Source organism: Phasianus colchicus, chromosome Z, assembly GCF_987193195.1.
Source record: "Phasianus colchicus chromosome Z, bPhaCol1.hap1.1, whole genome shotgun sequence".
NCBI lineage: Eukaryota > Metazoa > Chordata > Aves > Galliformes > Phasianidae > Phasianus > Phasianus colchicus.
Window position 1 is genome coordinate 48,531,384 of NC_143476.1, and position 20,108 is coordinate 48,551,491.

At 39.8% G+C, this 20,108-nt stretch overlaps 1 protein-coding gene across 6 annotated transcripts in view; it reads left to right on the forward strand.

Annotated features, from left to right (window-relative positions):
• SHC3 (SHC adaptor protein 3) overlaps positions 1-20,108 on the forward strand; it is a 69,849-nt gene that overhangs the window by 47,704 nt on the left and 2,037 nt on the right. For 4 of the 6 annotated variants that reach the window (XM_090131646.1, XM_090131647.1, XM_090131648.1 and 1 more), the window contains 8 exons: positions 1,104-1,157; positions 5,702-5,753; positions 12,322-12,448; positions 13,279-13,432; positions 14,352-14,439; positions 15,631-15,825; positions 17,908-18,203; positions 18,703-18,881. In XM_090131646.1, coding sequence (XP_089987772.1) covers positions 1,104-1,157; positions 5,702-5,753; positions 12,322-12,448; positions 13,279-13,432; positions 14,352-14,439; positions 15,631-15,825; positions 17,908-18,203; positions 18,703-18,858 — 1,122 coding nt within the window. In that variant the 3' untranslated portion in view covers positions 18,859-18,881. Of the gene's footprint in view, positions 1-1,103; positions 1,158-5,701; positions 5,754-12,321; positions 12,449-13,278; positions 13,433-14,351; positions 14,440-15,630; positions 15,826-17,907; positions 18,204-18,336; positions 18,882-20,108 lie in introns of those variants that run through there. The other 2 variants (XM_090131645.1, XM_031605474.2) reach the window with 2 other exon arrangements.

The window sequence follows — 20,108 nt, forward strand, 5'->3', positions numbered from 1 at the left end:
CTATGGAAAAGGAGGAATATTAAAAAGGTAATGTTCTATGTATGAAATAAGCACTGTGAGACGTCTGTGTTGATTCCGTCTGACTTGGTGAAGTTTTCTTTTAAGGAAGAATAATTGCTAGTCCAGATCTTTAAAATTCGGATGAATAAAGACATCACAGAATATTTTTTACAGAGTCATTCTTTCCCTCCCTCTTCTGCCCGCTCCCCCCCAACCCATCTCCCTCCCTCCCCCCCAAAAAATGGTTTTCTTAAATTTATGGTTCCCTCTCCAAGTGAGGGATCTAAATGTCCAAGGCACTGAGTAAGAGGCCTGTCCTAAAACAGATGAATACTTTAGTATGAATTCTATGAATAAAATGATCAAGAGAAATTTTCTCTCAAATGACCTTCTCTTTCTTGGTTCTTACATGATTTTATTATTAAAAGATTTAATAAGTTAAATCTCAGCACAGCAGTGCAGCAGAGCTGTTATCCTGGTAATAGCGGTTCACTACAATTCATCTCTTCAGTGAAATATCTTATTAGTTCAGATTGTACATAAGCAAATTGAATTTAGTCATTTCAAAGCCCTGGAGTATGCCTGAAATTTTGACCATGATGCTAGATTGCAGCTAGATTGAAAATCCCGTTTGCATAAATGTTTGCAACATAAAACGATACAGAGCTATTGGAAGGAATATTAGGAACTTGAGCTGGTGTGCAGGTTGACATGATGTCATCAATTTCACCAGCATGGCATCAGCAGGAAAGTATTTTGATGAAGGGGACCCTTTGCTCCATTCATCATTAACTGTGATAAAGAAAGTAAACTTTAGCAGATTAAAAATTCTCATGCAGGCTCTGTATGACAAATCTATATGATTTACTGGAGTCCTAAGAACATTTAACAATTTTGCTGTGTCCTGCCAGGTTCCAAAGAATATCAGAATGAATACATTCATCCTTGAGTTTGTTTACATTCTCATGTTACAGATGCACTCCTTTGTAGACATAACACCGTTTATTTTGATCTTGGTTTTGGATTTTCACCCTCAAAAAGGGGTAAACTGTGTAAAAAAATCCTACTGACTTGCACTTCATTCTTTTGATCTTTTGATACAGATCATAGCAAATCACCATATGCAGTCTATCTCTTTTGCATCTGGAGGTGATCCGGTAAGCATTTATTTTAAAGCTCTCTCCCACACAGATAATGCTTTGAGAACTGTATGACAAAATTTATTGTATACCTTTCTGAAAGAAAAATACAACTACCGTAGCTCCTGCTTCTTGTTTCATGAATTCTTCTTGATTGTTGCCATCAAACTCTTTCTGAGGGAAGCTACTGTCAGGCAGTCATAAATCCTGCTCTTTGAGTGTCTGAAAGGAAAAGTATCAAAGGGCTGCAAGCATTCATATAAAAACTGGTAAGTGGAGCTCCATTTTTCACTGTAGGAGAGGCAAATGGGTATTGTGTGAATTTTCATCCTGAATGTTTTTTATTTTGTCTTCTTTGCAGTAATATACAGTTATGTTGCAGGTATATGTATAGGTTTTTTTCCTTATTGTCTTGAAGAATACAATGAAAAGAGTGTGTTAACTACTGCCTTCAGGTATACTCATTACACACAGGCAGATTGAAGACTGGCTTTCAGAAAAGGCTAGATCTTTCTTTGTAATTTTGCAAAGTTTTCAGATACACCTACGCATTTGATTCATTTTAGATTGAAGGGCAAACTCTGGTTGTGTTCTATCCTGTCTTTATGAGTGGCCCATCTGAAGGCATATTAAATGTGCTCTAAAAGTATTTCTCATTTACAAAGAAGTGAAAGATCTGTAAAACAGGACAGTGCTTTCTTCAGAACCTTAGGAATATGAGATCTTTTAAGCCGAGACTAATTGTATGAACCTACTTTTTGCTCTGTCATATTATCTTAAACAATTTATCTGTTATAGAGCACAGGTAAGGTGACTTACAGCCTGCCTTTCTAAGTTATTTCTCAGTTAAACTGTTAAGTTGAAGACTGGTGGTATTTCCTCTGTTCATTTTGCTATCCTTGGTAAACATAAGGGCAAACTTCAATCTTTGAATAGCTCTGCTGAACTCAGTTAAGTTCCAGAAGGGAAAAGGACACCGTATCATAATAATCTGAGGAACAAAAAATAAATTAACAGCAGCTTTCAAATACAACAGACTGCAATGGATGCTGTAAATGAACAATTACTGAAGTGGGCAAAGGAGCGATTAGCACAGATCTCTGCCTTCCTAAGAAGATTCTTTGCTCCCCATCTGCCATCCCAAATGCTAAGTTGCACACTGCCCTGTGATAGAGTGATTTACCAGAGAAGAGGAGAACAGCAGTAGAGACTGAATTTGGAGTGAACAAGGTCTTCCAAATGTTTTGAAGAGAAAATCATACTAGTCAGTCAGTGAGCTACCAGAGAAATCAAACGGCATGGCGTGAGAGAGCCTTTGAGAGACAGTGAAATTGTAACATTACTTTCTCAGTATGACCACTCATATGATCTCATTCTGGAGGTGGAGGGGGTAAGTGTGACACTGTGTAGGCTCATCTCAGGGGGCTAGAACGTGACACAACTTTAAATCAAAAGCTGGTTCATAAACGCTGTGGTTTGGTGATTTTTTGTTGTCAGTATTTCACATCAAAACATCGTGGGCCACTGGCAGTTAAGGAGTTAATGTTCTGGTCCCGTTTACTGCCTTTTATAGGCATTTTGAATATCCTGATAGGAGGGGAGGGGCGGCATCCCTGGAGGACCTGGCGGGAAGAGGAAGTGAGGTGGAGCTCTGCAAAACTCCAGGGCCTGCCTCTCTTTCCGAGCCCCAATCAGCCGTCTCAGCTCGCCGCAGAGAAAAACACGTGCTTCCCTCGCACTATCGTGGTTTGACTCGCACTTTGGGTACTCTCGTCGCTCTCATTTTGTTTGATTTGGTTAATTTAGTAAACTAGCGTTGCTCCTCAGATCGTTGCCATTGTGTTTTCTTTGTTAAAACTATCTGCTAGCTCTCTGCCCTTCCCCCTCTCCCAGAGCGCACGCAGCCGGGGGAGGCCGGGCCGTGTGACAAAGTGTTTTACCCCTTCCTTTTTTTTTCTCTTTTCCTGGGGCCTGTGCTCCCCTGTCACGGACTGATATGTAGGGATAACCCCGTGATGACTGTTGGTGGTTCCTTTGTCCCAAGAGAATAGGAGAGAAGGTGAATGTTAGGGATGTGATTCAAGGTACTGCTTTATTAACCCACCCGTGTGTTATTCAGACAAAACTTTAATCAGCCCTTTAATTGTGTCCACTTGGTTGAAAATTGCTGTCACCAAATCTTATCCCCCAAGCACAGTTGAGTCCCAGTCCATACACTCATCTCATTCTGTAAGATTTCAGATGTAGGGAGAAAGGCCGTACTGCACAAAACATGAGAAGCCGAGATCTATGCCTGAACTACTCCAGGGAACACTTCCCTTATTCTGAATTTTGAAGTTTGATTTATTCAGAAGTGGGTTTGCCTCTACTCCTCAACCCATCCATTTTTTCTGCTTGGGTTTTCTGCCACATATTTTTCCTAGCTATTACCTTTGCAACTTTCCTTCTACTCTCTAAGTGTTAATCACCTTCATAACTGAAAATATATCCATCAGAAAAGTGTTCCTTGGTCTTGTAGAACTGTTTGAATACCGTATACATATTTGCAATATTCCTGTTTGCAATGACTCAGACCTTTTCTGACTTAATCAATGTATGAGAAATTAAAATCTTTCCATCAGATCCTTTTACAAACCATTACAGAAACATTTTTAGTTTACTTCCAAAACTGTGTTTGTTCTGGTTTAGTGATCTATAGTCCCTCCTTATAATACACTAAACATTTTTCATCCGTACTCATTTCAGATGGCTGTTTCCAGGCTGCTAGACAAGACATTTGGCTTTGGTGTTGCCTGTTGAGATTTCAGAGGCAAGTCTGTCAGAGGTCCTGAGGACAGTGGTTTATCAGTTTCTGCCCAGCTGATGCCTCTGAAAGCATGCCCTTTTGATGAGAACCCTATAATTTATTCACTTTTAAATGTGCTCACTTCTTATCTTTACTGGTTCATCATAGTTTGTGTCTGAAGAGGCTTTAGAAAAAATAAAGAGTAGGTGGTTCCAGTCTCTCATACCCATACTCAGAAATGTTATGAAGTAAATCTAAGATTTACTCAGGCATAAATATATCTATTAACTATGTCTGTATTAATAAACAAAATGACTCATGGTCTACTTTAAGACCTCAAAACCAAATAGCACAATGCAATTTGCATCTGCATATCTACTCTCTTCCCTCCCAGTGGTCTCCTGGGATTGGTGCCCAGCATGTGCTGTCCCTTTGAACAGTTTCAGGGCATTGCATGGGAAACCATTGCAGGCAAATATGAGCAACTGTGAGACAACTCTCAGGCCTTTACTTTGGCCCTATTTTATTTGCTATTATGGACTTAACTACTTTTCTCCTTACTGACTAATATGCATCATTTCTTCCAAGTTGTTGCCCAGACGCTGTGTCACTGGGTGCTTAAGAAATTGCCAGAAAAAATGCTAGGGCTGGTCTGCACTTTTCTGTTCTTTTTTGTTTGTTTTTTTTTTTTTTTTTTAACAGACCAACTTCATTACCACTGTGCCTGAGTATCTTTCAATAGAGCATTAAGTGATACGACTATTCATCTGTCATCAAAACCATGAATGTACTTCATCATTTCCCCTATCCTCTCCTTAGGAAGGAAATTGTATATACAGGTAGCAGTGATTTGGAAGGGGTGTATATATGCTTGCTTCAGGGGGAGCTAAATTAAAGAAATCTGTCATTTAATTGTATATTGATGTTTGTTATGATGTTAGATCTTGGTATAATAGTCAACTGTATTGGATTAGTATATATCCTATATATGTCTCAATTAGTTTTAGATATACATCACTAGCCAGGCATGTTAGGAGATGCTGGATTTAACCAAAACTTCCTGATTACATCAAGGATACCTGGCATTTTCCAGATGTGCCAGTAGACCTCACATTTCCTGGGAGCACTGTCCTTTCTCCTTCATCTGCATGAAGATATACAATGTGTGAAGGTGACAGGAGAGCAGAAAAAATATCCTAAAAGAAGACATGAACCCACTCCTGTCAGAAAATCCACCTGGCATGTTGGAATGGGGACGGTTAAGGTCCCATGGGCAGGAGACTGTCCTGGAAGATTGCTTGTGACAGCCTAGCCATGGTTGATCACCTCTGTGCAGTATGTAATTGTAGCCAGTAGTGTAAATACACCCATTTGTTATCCATGAATGAACTACACTGCTCAATATTTCTGAAGGTCATCAGTCCTACTTTTTCTGTCACAGACCCCGTTGCTTATTTGTATTCTGAAACAAACTCTCTGGGTACTTGAAAGATGAGGACTTGAAATTTCTGTTCCCCTCTAAATTAGGCCTTATCTTCATCCTACTAGATTTGTTTAATTGATTTTCAAGGACCTTGAAGGAGATTTTTAAGTTTTGCTGGAATAGATCATCATACCAAAACACTTAAGTGTTTTTATTCATTTTAAGTAGTGCATAACTGGAGAGCAAAACATGTCACATTGAGCCCATACTCACAGGAATATTTACTCTGGACTGCGATAATTTGATTTAATCTGTGCAAATTTTTTGCATTCAGTGTCGCTAACTTTTTTTCAGGATACAACTGACTATGTTGCATATGTAGCTAAAGATCCTGTTAATCGGAGAGGTAAGTTAGAAATGTCTGTTTGGCATCTGTTTTCCCTAGAGAAATATGGATTATTTATGATGTAATTCGGACGTTTTTTGTTTCCAGAAAAAAATAAACGTAGCCCAATAAAAGATTGCCTTGAGCAGAGTAATGGAACAATTGTGTAGCAGTAAAGAACAGCCATATGCAAGTTGGTTCTGAAACCTGGAACAGGCCTTTTCTGTAGTTCATTTCTAAATTTCACTCAGATTTTCTTCATCTTTTAAATCAAAAGCCTGTCTGCACAAGCTTCTGGTCAACAGCTAACGCATACCTAGCCTCAGTCAAGATGCGGGAAGCCATTCTCTGATTAACTCTTGTGATTAAGAGGCTGAATCTGTCAGAGCTCAGTAGATGACATATTCTTCCTGATAGAATGGGATATTTTTACCAAGTGTGGGCTTTTGAACCAGCTTGCTGGAGGCTGTAAATCTTCTTTCTCTGTGAAGTTTTATTAATGCAGATTCCTGGTTCTATTCGTCAGTGAAAAGTCAGGAATAGGCAACCTGTTGCTGATTGTGTTCAAAGTCTGAGATCCGGTACACTCTCAAATATAATAACAAATTATAAAAAGCATGAATTACAGTGTGTAATAATAGATAAATAAAACATTCCTGCTTGTAATGCAGAAAGCATCACTAGGTCTTAATGCTAGATACAGAATATTGTATAATGTACCTGAGAATCTATTTATTATCATAGATTCATAGAGGAAAAAGACTAGCTCCAAAGCATGTCCAAAGATTATCAACAGGATTTCTGCAGAATTTAGATACTTTTACTCCAGCCCTGGAACCATCAGCACAACTAATTTGATACTTTCTGTATTTTGTGACCTTTACTTATCTTAGATATTTCAGCAATTTGTTGTGTCTTTGTTCAGAAATGTCCAGATTTGACAGCATTAACTCAGTACATCTGCTAAAAACATAAATATGCTAAATATGAATGAAGAACCCAGAAATCTTTGGAGGAGTGGGAGATAGGGAGATGATAGTTCATCATCATGCTTGTTATGTTTTAATCCGATATACCTCTCAGTTGCAAGGCTCAGGCATCAGACTGGAGGCTATATGATGCACAGCAGGACCTCATCCTCTCTCCTTTAGCAGTACTGTTCTGCTGAACTTGGTTCCAGAGATCTCAGAGGCAGTGTAATGGATTACCTGGTAATTTCCCACACTGCAGACAGATATGTGCACTGTAGGGTCTGGAGAAGACCTGCATTCTGTTTTCCTCTGTGAATAGATTTTGTATAAAAACTGTTTCATGGACTATGGACCTTATATCTAACTTGAATGCATTTAGCCTTAAATTCCTGTCATGATTGTGTTATGCTAGTCTATTCTAGATTAAGAAATAATCAAAGTACCTGATATTGTTTCCTTGTGGTACATTTATACCAAGTCACTTATCAGTTTTTAGGAAAAATTTGTCAGAATGGATTCTGTAGGTCTCCAGCTACAGTTCATGTCCTCCATCCTTCAAATAATTTGTTCCTCCTTTTCTGCTTTATATTAAAAATGTAGATGATATCTGTTATTTTTTGGAGTAGTTTAGTATTAATCTCAGCAATCTATAATAGAGCCCTTTTAAATTAGCCCTTTTCACTGCCATGTAGCACTGTTATCTCAGGTGAACAATTCTATGATTCTACAATTTTTAACTCTTTTGAGTTACAGCTTTCTGTAAGATGTTTCCCCAACAGTATATTTATATTAGAAGCTTGTAGATCAGTGACTTTGCTTGTGCTTAGTATTAAAATGCATTTTTAAAAAGTATAGTTTAGCAAGGGATCCAAGTTGCTGTCTTTCACCATCACTGGACAGCCTTTGAGTTGTCTGCAAACCACTTCAGAAAGGAGTTCGAATTTACTTCTGGATCTCTCAGAATTGTTACTGCTGCTCTTATTGACACTAGGGCTAGTGCTATGCCACAGCTTGCACGTGCATTAAACTAATTTCTTCCCAAGGCTGGAAAAGCTTTCTTCATGCTTTATATTCTGCATCTGGCTAGCTAAAGTCGATTTGTCTTCCACTGTAATATAATAAAAAATCATTTCTGTGTGAGCCAAACCTTCTCATTCTCATAAGAAGCACATTTCCTACCTCCATTCATGTATCCAAGGAAACAAGTTACTCATTGTGTCACCCACTGAAACTACTTAATGACTCATGATTTATTTCAGTTCTAGACAGGTTTAGCAGTGAGCAGTGTAGGCTCTTTAAATGTCCTCACTACTTACAGAATGCAAAAATTATAGCTTTCTTGGACTTAACTACTCTGGGTCCACTTTCAAGGAGATATGTCTGCAACTTATCTGGGGCTGACCGTTCACCATCACTAGCACTGTTGCAAAGACTATAAACATCAAATATCCTGTTGCTAGCTTTGTCAGACTCTGTCTTTCAGTACATGCAGGCTCCTGGTTTTGGCTGACAAATCCACTTTCAACGTGAAGTCAGGGCTGTTTTCCCTTAATTAGATATTGCTTTAATCTGCTAGCAGAGCAAATGCTGTAAAGTGAGAAGACTGCATCTCTGGATCTTAGCATAGCAGCACTCATATGAGCTGCAGAATCTGCTGCAACAGCTCTAGCAGTTACCTACATGACTGCAGGTTTGTTTACTCTTTAATCTGGTCTTTTATGAAGTTTGTCAAACAGACCACCACTGGTAAGCCATTGTTAGATTTTCTGAATCTCCCTACATTGCTTTAACTAGATTTATGTTGCAAAACTGTCATGATCATGCATTTGTAGGACATTGTCATTCAAAGCTCTTGATTCCACTGAGCTGGGAACTGGGCATACCCTAAAGTGCAGTTTTTCAAGTAAAAAATTTATTTTCAAATTATTAAAGTAGCCAGGGTAGGATGTCCCATGGTACTATGGAGTGCTTGGAAAAGAGCCAGAGTCTCAAATCCAATTCAGACTGTGGCCAGTAGACCATGTTTCTGTCCAGCACTGAGTATGGAAGATGAATTTGCTTGGGATTTTCATAAGAGAGATGCTGCTTGTTCAGGTCTTTTGCTTCCAGCTCTTCTACATTCCTAATCTGTTAAGTGAAACCTTTGTGAGTTTACTCATTTATGTTGCCACATAAGGTGATACCTCTGAGACATCCTCTCATCTGAGACTAGGAACTGACTTAGCTGCTTAATCAGCTGATAGATGTTTCTTGATCTCCTCTGGGAACAAAGCTAGTGTTGCTAACCAATAGTTTGACCATGTACTAGCAATGTGCCCTTGTGGACGAGAAAGCTAGTGGTATTCCATGGTGCATGAAAAAGAGCATGGCCAGCAGGTGGAGCAAGTTGAGGCCACATCCTAGAGTACTGTGTCCTGTTATGGGCTTCTCAGTTCAAGAAAGACAATGAACTTCTGGAGAGAGTGAGGTGGCCACAAAGATGATGAGTGGCCTGGTGCACCTCCTTTATGAGGAAAGGCTGAGAAAGATGTCATGGAGGGAATTAACTGGGGTCCTGGTTCTGTGCTCCCCAGTGACACTGCAGTTTGCTGGGAGTGTCTCACTCCATAGAGACACATTGGAAAATGTTCCATTCCTTTGTATTACATGGATAATATCAGGGTCCAGGATCATAGTTACACCTCTTCTACCAGCTTTCCAGCTGGGTGGTGTCCAGCATGTAATGGTGCATGGGGCTCAAGGTCTCTCTGGATGGCTACTTGTCCTCTCTGGTGACTCAGTTACTCAGTCACCAGTTTTGTGTCATCCTTGAGGTCATACTGAGTGTGCACTCTACTCCAGTGATTGTTAAAGATGATACTAAACAGGACTGGATCCAATATGGACTCCTGGAGTGCTCCAACTAGATTTTGCACCTCTGACCACTACCACTTGGGTCCAGCTGTTCAGCCAGCTTTTAATCCACTTCATTGTCTGCTCATCCAGCCCATACTTCAACAGCTTCTCTATGAGAAGAACTATATGGGACAGTGCTGAAAGCCTTTCTGAAGTCCAGGAAGACAGTACGTACCCCTCCTCCCTCATCCAGCCGACTTGTGATTTTATACTAGCAGCTGACTACTATGCTGACTACTGCTAATCTTCTCCTTCTTGTGTCTGGAAGTGGTTTCCGTAATTAACTGGAGCCATCATTTTCCCAGGGACTGAAATGAGGCTAACTGGCCTTTAGTTCTCTGGGTCATCCTTCTCATCCTTCTTTAAGATAGGAGTGATTTCTTCCCCACAGTCTTTGGATATTCCTCTCAGTTGCTGCAATTAAACAAAAAATTATTAGATATTATTAGAATAGCCTTGCTATCACTTTGTTTTGCTCTTGATTCCCTGGCCAGATTCAATTCTGTCTGGGCTTTAGCTTTCCTAACTTAATTTCTGGCTGCTTGGACAATACCTCTGTTTTCTTCTCTTGTTACCTATTCTTGCTTCTGTCCTCTGTAGGCTCTCTTTTTGTTTTTGAATTTGGCTAGGAGCTCCTTGTTCATTCATGCTGTCCTCTTAGCATTTTGCCTGGCTTCTTTGCTGGGATGCATAGCTCTTGGATAGTGAAGAGATGATAATTGAATATTAGCCAGCTTTCTTGGTCCCCTCTTCCCTCAAGGGCTTTACCCCACAGTACTTAACCAAGCAGATCCTTGAAAAGCCCAAGTCTGCTCAGCTGAAGTCTAGGGTACTGAGCTTGCTGTGTGCTCTCCTTACTGTTCTAACGATCCTGAAGTCTTGAATTTCATGGTCACTGCAGCCAAGACTGCCTTTGAGCTTCACATTCCCCACAGGCTTCTTATTGACAGGAGTGAGGTCCAGCATAGCACATCTTCTTTTTGCTTCCTTTATCACTTGGAGAACAAACTTACAAACTTACAAACATACTCTAGGAGACCTTCTGGGTTGCTTATGTCCTGCTGTGTTGTCCCTCCAAAAGATATCAGAGTTGTTGAAGTCCCCCATGAAGACAAAGTGGTGTGAATGAGAGGTTAACTGTCTGTTAGTAGATGGCTTCATTTGCTTGCTTCTCCTGGTAGCAGACCCCCAGTATAATGTCAGCAACCCTTTCTTCCTTTTAATCCTTACCCATGAACTCTCAGTCATCTCCTCATTCATCCTTGGACAGAACTCTGTGTGCTTCAGCTTGTCACTGACATAGTGTGACACTTCCGCTTCACCTCCCTTGCCTGTCCTTCCTAAGAAGCTTTTATCCTTCCATTCCAACACTGTAGTCATGGGAATCTGGGATAAAACTAAAGTGGGATAACATTAGTGAAAACAAAGTATGGAGTGGTTAAGTATTTTATAGTTGGTTTTGTTATTATGTTACTGTAGAAGGAAGGGATGCTATTCAGAGGGACCTTGACAGGCTGGAAACGTGCACCTGGGTGAACCTGATGAGGTTCAATATGGCAAAGTGCAGAGTCTTGCACTTGGGCCAGAGGAATCCCAGGCATCCATACAGACTGGAAGGAGCAGTCCTTGAGAGCAGCCCTGCACACAAGGACCTCGGGGTCCTGATAGATGAAAAGCTTAACATAAGCCAGCAGTGTGCTCCTGCAGCTCGGAAAGCAAATGATATCCTGGGCTCCATCAGAAGAGGACAGGGCCAGCAGGGACAGGGAGGTGATTGTCCCCCTCTACTCTGCTCTTCTTGTGAGGCCCCATCTGGAGTACTGCGTCCAGGTCTGGAGCCCATAGTACAAGAAAGACAGAGAGCTGTTGGAGAGGGTCCAGAGGAGGGCCACGAAGACGATCAGGGGACTGGAGCACCTCCCCTATGAAGACAGGCTGAGGGAGCTGGGTTTGTTCAGCCTGGAGAAAAGAAGGCTGCGGGGTGACCTCATTGCAGCCTTTCAGTACCTAAAGGGGGCCTATAAACAGGAGGGGAATCAACTCTTTGAAAGGGTTGATAACAGCAGGACAAGGGGAAATGGTTTTAAGTTGAGGGAGGAAAGATTTAGGTTGGATGTCAGGGAGAGTGGTGAGGTGCTGGAACAGGCTGCCCAGAGAGGTTGTGGATGCCCCGTCCGTGGAGGTGTTCAAGGCCAGATTGGATGGGGTCCTGAGCAACCTGGTCTAGTATTGAGTGTGGAGGTTGGTGGCACTGCCCCTCTGGGGCAGGGGGGTTGGAGATTCATGGTCCTTGAGGTCCCTTCCAACCCTCGCCATTCTGTAATTCTGTGATTATTAATGTTTACTAATGTCTTTATAAGCTCAACTTAAACCTCAGGATTTTCTTGCAGCCTGTTATTTTCAGTTAATTACAGATGAGTTTTTATGATGTTTACAATCTTTATGACCTGTTAACATTGCGGAACTGATTTGTGTCCTCACCTGTTACTGATATAAGCCATAGCAGTTTTATTTAACCTTTAAATATTCCATTTTTAACCTTTAAATATTCCATTGTTTGAAATTCACTGTGCTTGCGTTAGGGTTTATTGAAATACACATACCATGAATAGGGCAACTATGCCTGACATGTAGATGGTTTGTCACAGGTCAGCAAAACCCTGCTGCACTGCACGCACTCCAACATAAGTAACAATTTCCATGTGTTAATCTTTTTCATGTAGCTTGTCATATACTGGAATGCTGTGGTGGCCTTGCCCAGGATGTCATCAGCACCATTGGGCAAGCATTTGAGCTTCGATTTAAGCAATACTTGCGGTACCCCTCTAAGATACCTACTTTCCATGATAGGTGAGTGTGACTACAGAAGACTGCTAAAAAATCTACTGCTTTCTATTTATTTATTAAAGTGTGCTGTAGAAGAAATTGCTGAAGAGGAACAGGATTTACATACTTCAGAAAGAGAGTTCTGCTAAATTGGCAAATCCTGGATTACCTAATTAATATGAAAGGAACACAACTATTTTAAAAGAATGAGGTAAATCTGGATTCCATAGTAGAATTACTAAAATATTATGTATTATCTGTTGTAATATATATTTAGAGCTGGATGGCTAAAAATGAGTGTAACTTGTGACATTTCCTTATTGTTGTTGCTCTCATAGTCACTCTATTAATTTAGATGAAGTGAATTAGAGTTGCTGGGCTTCCAGTGTGACTGAAATCACAGATTCAATTTCTTGATTTCATGAAGTTATTCCAGAGTTACTGGAATAAATTTGAAGATTTACTGGTGCTAGAGTAGGTAAAATTAAAGACAATGATTTAGAGCTTAGTCAGTCAATGAAGTAATCATACAACAAAGGATACCGTGAAATTAAATCACATATTTTGCTAATGCAGTTTTTACTGATTGTTGAAGGTAGATAAAAACATCCTTTACTCAGACTAAGGAATTTCACCCATTGCAAAGGGAGTTTTCAAAAAATTATTCAAAAAATTTTATTCAAAAAAGAATGAGTCCGCTGCATAATCCATCATTCCTTCTTAACTTATAATAGCATCTGAGTTTTCCAAATAAGATGCAGAAGTGATTCCCTGACAAGCAGTTTTAACATGCTGCAAGTATCTGTAAGTGCTTTGTGAGTGAAGGATAAAACGAAGCACTCATTTTCTTACAGGATGCAGAGTTTTGATGAGCCATTGATAGAGGAAGAGCGTGGAACAGCAGAACATCCCTATTATAATAATATCCCAAATAAAATGCCCCCTCCTGGTGGCTTCATTGATGCCAGACTCAAAGCAAAGATCCCCACCGCTGCAGACACAGCTCAGGTCAGTGCAACTGCATCTCTGCCTTCTCACAGATGGATCTGAAAAAAAAGTCTTTCAAGGTGGATATGTCAGAAACATAAGTGTGTGGCTAGTTCAGTTTTGAATGATCAGTAAAGATCTAGGAGACAACAGATTAGGCGATTAGGCATTTGGAGGGCAAAGGGGATGAATTCTTCATGGTGTTAAAATTATGTAGATTCAAGAAGATAAACCCATTCTGGATTACTGTATTTGTAAACACCACGTCTGTCTCAGCGTGAAATGAGTGCACAGTAACTGTAAAAATAATAATATAGAGGCTTTTGAACAGTCTAGCACAGTCATTGCTAACAGTTACTTATGTTAATAACTCACAGCAATTAGTATTCAGCCAGATTCATATGTAGGTATTTCATCTCACACTGAAATGAAGCCAGTTAAGATATTTCTGCCAGCATTGTGGTTGGAAGTTTAACTGTAGTACCTACAGTACTACCTACAGTAGTACCTACATAAGTGTTTTAAATCCAGCCCAATTCTGCTGAAATCTCTAAGGGCCCTGTCTTCAGAAAACATCTCCTATCAATACCTGAGTGAGTCCTCCAGTAACAATGTGAGTCTTTCATCTTCATAGAGTGCTTCGGGTGTCCACTGATCCTACATATAGTTTCTTTTCCCATAGGATGTCAGGGCTGCCTGTGGAGGCAAATACTCTGAAGCATCATTTGAAATTAATAAAAGCAGGAAGGAGTGAAGTTTTCATAAATGTCACCAGTGATATCTTACTCCTACACACATTCCTGAAATATATATTTTGACACAATAATAAATTACAAATGAAAAATGGGAGTACACAGAATACAACCAAGGGAATTGTCCAAACCACTCATAATATACTAGAGTGTTTTAAAGATTTTCTTTGCACATGTGTCCATTCTAGTTTGCAGCAGGAATAAGAAGAGAGAAAATCTATTACCAGAATCATCACTTAGGAGACAAATTCAATGAAGACTGGCATCAGGAGCAAGGTGAGACTTGCTAGTTTTATTTTAATACTACAAGACATCTTGGGTGTGCAAAACATGTGGCAGTCTGATGCCTTGAAGCCTTAAGGCAATGAAATGCACTTCACTGATACTTTTTGATAAGAATTTATTGCTGGTATTAGTGTAAAGCATATGATAATTGCCCCTGGATAAATTATTTAATGTACAGTTTTATAAAAAAAGTATATTTTGCAGAACAACTCATATATGGATTTGGTCCAAGCTTTCAGCTATCTGGCTTGCTAAGCCTTAAAGTGGGTAGTATTTGAAGACAGGCTTTATGGTCTTCTCAGAAAATCTGATCCAGAAGAATATGCAAGACAGAGTTTCCAAAGGAAGGGCCTAAAGTCAGCAGCTACTTTAAAATATGAAATAATGCATGTGTTTGCACATCATTTGTGCTCTAAAAGTAACACATACTGTGTAATTTTCATTTTTCTGTTGCCTGTAAATTATAAGGAAATCACATCAAAATGTCTGTATGTATAATCAAAGAATAGTAAGATGCTATGATTATGAAATAATCAAAAGAGTTAGACAAAGCTGATTATAATAACACAAAGAGAATAGATAGGACACTTACCTGTATCCCGGGCTCTTAGAAAACTCCATCAGAGTGGATCTCCAGAAGTGATCCACCTTCTCCACCTCTTCTGGCAGTACAGGTGAATTGCCTTCACCTGTGCTTCCATGGCTGACTCATTGCTCACCTCAGGTGATCAATCAGAGGTTCAGGCCATGACTTAGCAGTTCCCATACACTGTATAAAATTTTACCCCATCCATCCTTAAGTGACAGCTTTGAGGTGTTTCTGGGGACTCTATTTTCAAATGCTGGAATATGTTGTCTGCTGTTAATGTACAGCAATTTGGGGATTTTATTTCCTTTCCTTCCAAGTCCCCAGCTGAATATTAGTTTAGAAACTCACAATCTTTATTTACAAAAAATTCCCTTCCTTCCTGAATAATTAAAATTCACTGAAACACAGTTCTGTCCACTCATCAGCATTTTTTCCTACAAGGTTCATCAGTTACTATCTTTCCAGCTCCTGTTCCAGCAAATTTTAAACGTATGGTGATGGGTTGTGATTTTGTCATCTGGTCTTTCTAACAACACTGTTCTGTAAAATAAAAAAAGTAAGAAGAAAAAAAAAATCTCTTAAATTTTTTCTAGGATTACCGGTTATTTATGGTATGCAAAAAGGGAAATCACAAGCAGCCACAACAGCAGAGATGCCAACGTATGTGAACACACAGCATATAAATATGGAAACTCTATTGGCACTTCAGGCAGATGCTGAAAGTGACATCAGTGGAAACACAGATAGTACCAAAGAGAGCAGCCCAGGAAAGGATCTGTTTGACATGAGTAAGCTCTGTTTTTTTTTCATTTTCTTTCTAACAGGAAAATCAATATCTTTATGCATTAATTCTGCACACAAATAATTATAGAATTGTCCAGATGGAATTTTAGTGTTCCGGTGAACTTAAGATGAGTTTTAGAAATCACAGGGCTTTCATATCTTACATGGTTAAAAATGCAGTTGACCAAAGTCTTGAAGCTAATTTGTACTAGATCTGTGTTAATTGTTAATTAATCATGGACCTTGTCATGCAGGAAAGTGAGTGAATGGCTGGAGAACTATCTCCTTGCCTGCCCTAAGTACACGTTACTAAAAAGCCAATGCATACAGCAAAAACTTCATGCAGCATGGAATCTGAGTGGGAAATCACAAGAGTATATTATCTCTTCCTCTGGGTAGGACTACAATCCTACCTAGCTATCTCTTTTAACTTAGAAGTCAGCGTTCCCAAAGCCAATATCTTATTTACTGTCTTAAAATAGAGATTTAAGCATCAGCATCAGCATCATTTTGCTGCTGATTCTACCCATATACAGTGTTTTTAGTCATGAGCAGGTACTTAAAAAAAAGTTGTTTGATGCATAGGAAACTTTTCTTGTTGTTCTACTCTTTCTATTTCCATTCAGTAGCTGATCTGATTTATTCAATTTAGGTCATATAACTAAAAAGGCAGTGAGACAAAGTGATAGGTGCCTGTATGTTATTTATATAATAACCTGTCTCCATTTCTTATATCTTAGTAAAAATTGTCTTTCTGCATGTTTTCACTGATTTTAGAATGAAAGAAAGGGAGAGGGGAGAAAGTTAGAAAGTGTACATATGTATGAAATGAGAAAAGTCTGCTGTCTGAAATTATGCATGTTAACATTGATTTCTAACAGCTTTGCCCTTAAAATATAGACAAGCTTACCTCCTTACTAAACATATTCTTTTCCTAAAAATGAAAGCTGATTTCTCATGTTCCAGCCTGCATTATACTTTATTGACCATTGGAACATAATGGAAAAGTAGTACCTGAAAATATGTCAACTTGAACAAAGTTAGTAATTTGTCAAGTTAAACACAGCTTTGTGCAGACTGTAATGTAGTGAAGACACACACAAGATAGATTTAAGAATTACCTAAATCGTGAAATCGCTGTATGTGTCCCTTTAATTTGACCTAAAATAACTTCTCAGTGGTCCTATACAAGTATGGCTGTGTGTCCCTAGAGTCAGAGCAATCTATAATGCTTCTGTAATGCTTCACAGTACTGCTCTGCAGACGTTCTTTAGTAAAGCAAGGGCACAAAAAAATGTCTTTATAATATGCTCTACTTGGCCAGATGAAAATCTGGAAAGAGCAAATAGCTTCTATTACCTATAGTGAAGCATGCACTGACCAATTTACTATTTCTCTATGACTGCTGGAATATTTAATGACACATCTTTTCATTCCACTCTTGGGATTAAAGATTCAGCTGAAATTTAAAATATTGTTTCTCAAAGGCTGATTTCACTGAGGTAAATCACCAGTCTGCCTCTGTGTCCCCTCCCTAAGCTGAGGCTTTGAGGAGGCTGAGTAATCAGCGTGACTGAATCTTTCTACAGATACTAGTGGGCTGGAGACTCAGAAATGGATAACTGTTAAGTGAGTATGTTGCTTGACGATGGAACAGATATGATTATATTGACTTTGGGTACCAATATTATGCAATTTATTTGAAATGAGACTGAGTGATGTAACTGGTAAGACAAAAGGACAGCTTTGCTCTGTACCAGGTTATATAAATACAACTGTTGACAATGGCCATTTCTGAAAAAAATCAGTATGTTTCAAAAGCTCCTGCTAAGGTTCACTTTGATTTTTGTCACTATTTTTCTGCATGTCACATATTATTTTAACATATTACACTCCTTAGTCTTAGTATATGACATAAATCAGTAGACCCAGCACCACAACTCTCTCCCTCTTTTTATTTTTTCCTAAAGATAAAGAGAAGCGGCTGGAACACAAAATAAGTAAAGTTTAAAATGACTGGAATATCAGTGTTTTGCAATATGATTTACCTCTGAATATTCTTGCACTTGTTTTATTTCCACAACCAGAACCATTTGAAGATGCCCTCAAGAACCAAACATCTGAGTCCGTGCCGAGTAAATCGACTTCTGTTGAATGTACTAGTCCTCTCTTATGTAGAACTGCTGACTGGACTAGAACAGAAGAGTTGAGTATAGAGCCATGGTATCAAGGAGAGATGAGTAGGAAAGAAGCTGAACAGCTGTTAAAGAAATGTGGAGACTTCCTTGTGAGAAAGAGCACCACAAATGCAGGTTCTTATGTGTTGACAGGCATGCAAAATGGACAAGCCAAACACCTTCTTTTGGTGGATCCAGAAGGAACTGTAAGTATGACTCAGTAATATGGGAGGTTTCTGACTCTCTATTTTCTCTCAGTGTTTAATCTTATTTGCAACTGATTGTAATGGAAGCCTCCTGTAAGATGCCAGTTACATCCGTTTCTCTCCTAATGCCTAGGCGAAGATGTACTGCATGAATTCTGCACACTGTAGGGGTAGATGAAGACATCCTGCTTGACTTAGGTAAACTGCAGGAAGCCTAGGGATGAGGTTCCCCAGCTTTGGCCACTGCAGTATTGTCTTACTCAAAAGTGTAGCTAAGTCCTTATTTAATCTTCTAGTTGCTGGTGGCCGTGCAAGTTCAACCAGTCTTTGTGCCAGCAGTTTTGAGGACCAAGACCAAGTCCCCCAAGCCATGAAGTTTTCCAGCCCTGAAAGCTAGGAGACAGATAGGATAAAAAAGAAAGAGAGTGCTGAGGGAACTGGCGGAGGTGATAGCCGAGCTGCTTTCCATCGCCTATCAGTGCTCCTTCTTGATGGGTAGGTCCCAGAAGACTGGAGGCTTGCCAATGTGACTCCCATCTACAAGAAGGGCTGCAGGGAGGATCCAGGGAACTACAGGCCTGTTAGCCTGACCTCGATGCCGGGGAAGATTATGGAGCAGAAATCATCACTTTGTTGCAAAGACTCCTTTAACTGATGAAGCCTCCCAGCAGCAGCACAGTGAGTGCCAAGAACTTCTTGTTTCTCTAGCTGTCTTGTTGCACTTCTAGGGAGGCTGAGGCAGGCTTCAGTGAGCATTGGTGTACATTAATCTTGGCTCCTGGCAGCTGGTAACTGGCAACTCCTCTTACACTATAAAGAACAGCATTAAAGGCCACAAAGTAAATGAGAAACTCCTGGGAAGTACATGGCCTGTTGGCATCCATTTCAGCTGAGAAACCTGCAGAAAGAAGATCCAGGAGAATTGTGCTAGTCTTGTAGACACTAATCAGAATAACCATGGCACTCTCTGGCCTACTTACTTACTTTTGACACATGAGGGCAGTCAAAGACTGTTTTTAAAACTTTTATGTGCCAGCTTCTGGCCTGGACTTTACCAGTAGGAGTAGCCTCCTTCTTTAAAATGTTGGTGAGTGCTGTCTTGACTCCTGCAGTAAGACCCACTAATTCTTTCTTAAAAATAAGCACTATAGGCTACTTTTTGCAAGGAATATGTTGCTATATGGTGTGGCAGGTGCAGAAATTTGAAGCTGGGAGGTATGGAAGCCTGATGATAGTTGTGTATGTTACTCCTCTGGCTGGCAGAGAGTACCAAGGCCAGAGACGTTTTCTGCACACCTTGGCAGGGCTCTCCAAATATTTCTGCTGTTTTGCAGCAGGTTTGGCTGACTTGCAAGGCACTACTCAGTAACGAGCCAAATTTAGGTTAGTTGAGCTGTCTGTATGAATTGTAGGGTCCCGACACAACTCCTGAGCAGCTTTATTTGTGATTTGCCACAGTCATCCATAAAATGGCTGTGTGTGGCAGGTCTCAGCAGCGTGCTGGTGGCATGTGCTTCTCTGCATGGCCTCGGAGCGATAATCTGTAAAAGCTAGCTCATACAAAGCGTGCCTAACAGCCACTTCACACAGAGACTATCTAGCAGCATGTTACAACCCCTCAAGGTCTGTTCTGAGAGCAGATTTAACTGTCCTGATGCTTCTACTCTGATCCAGCTCAAAAAAAAGCACTTGTTCAGATAAGGCATGCTAAAGGTAAGGACTGCAAACTTTCTACTTGGTCTAGGATTAGAGCTTGAACACTAGTGAGGATGATGTGTGCTGCTGATGGTGAGAAAGCTCTAACTTGAGTTAGAAGGACTGAAAATATCTTGATTTGAATATAGACAGTGGAAGCTCCTGATGTTATAAATATATCTTAATTTTCAAAATATAGCTTTGAATAAT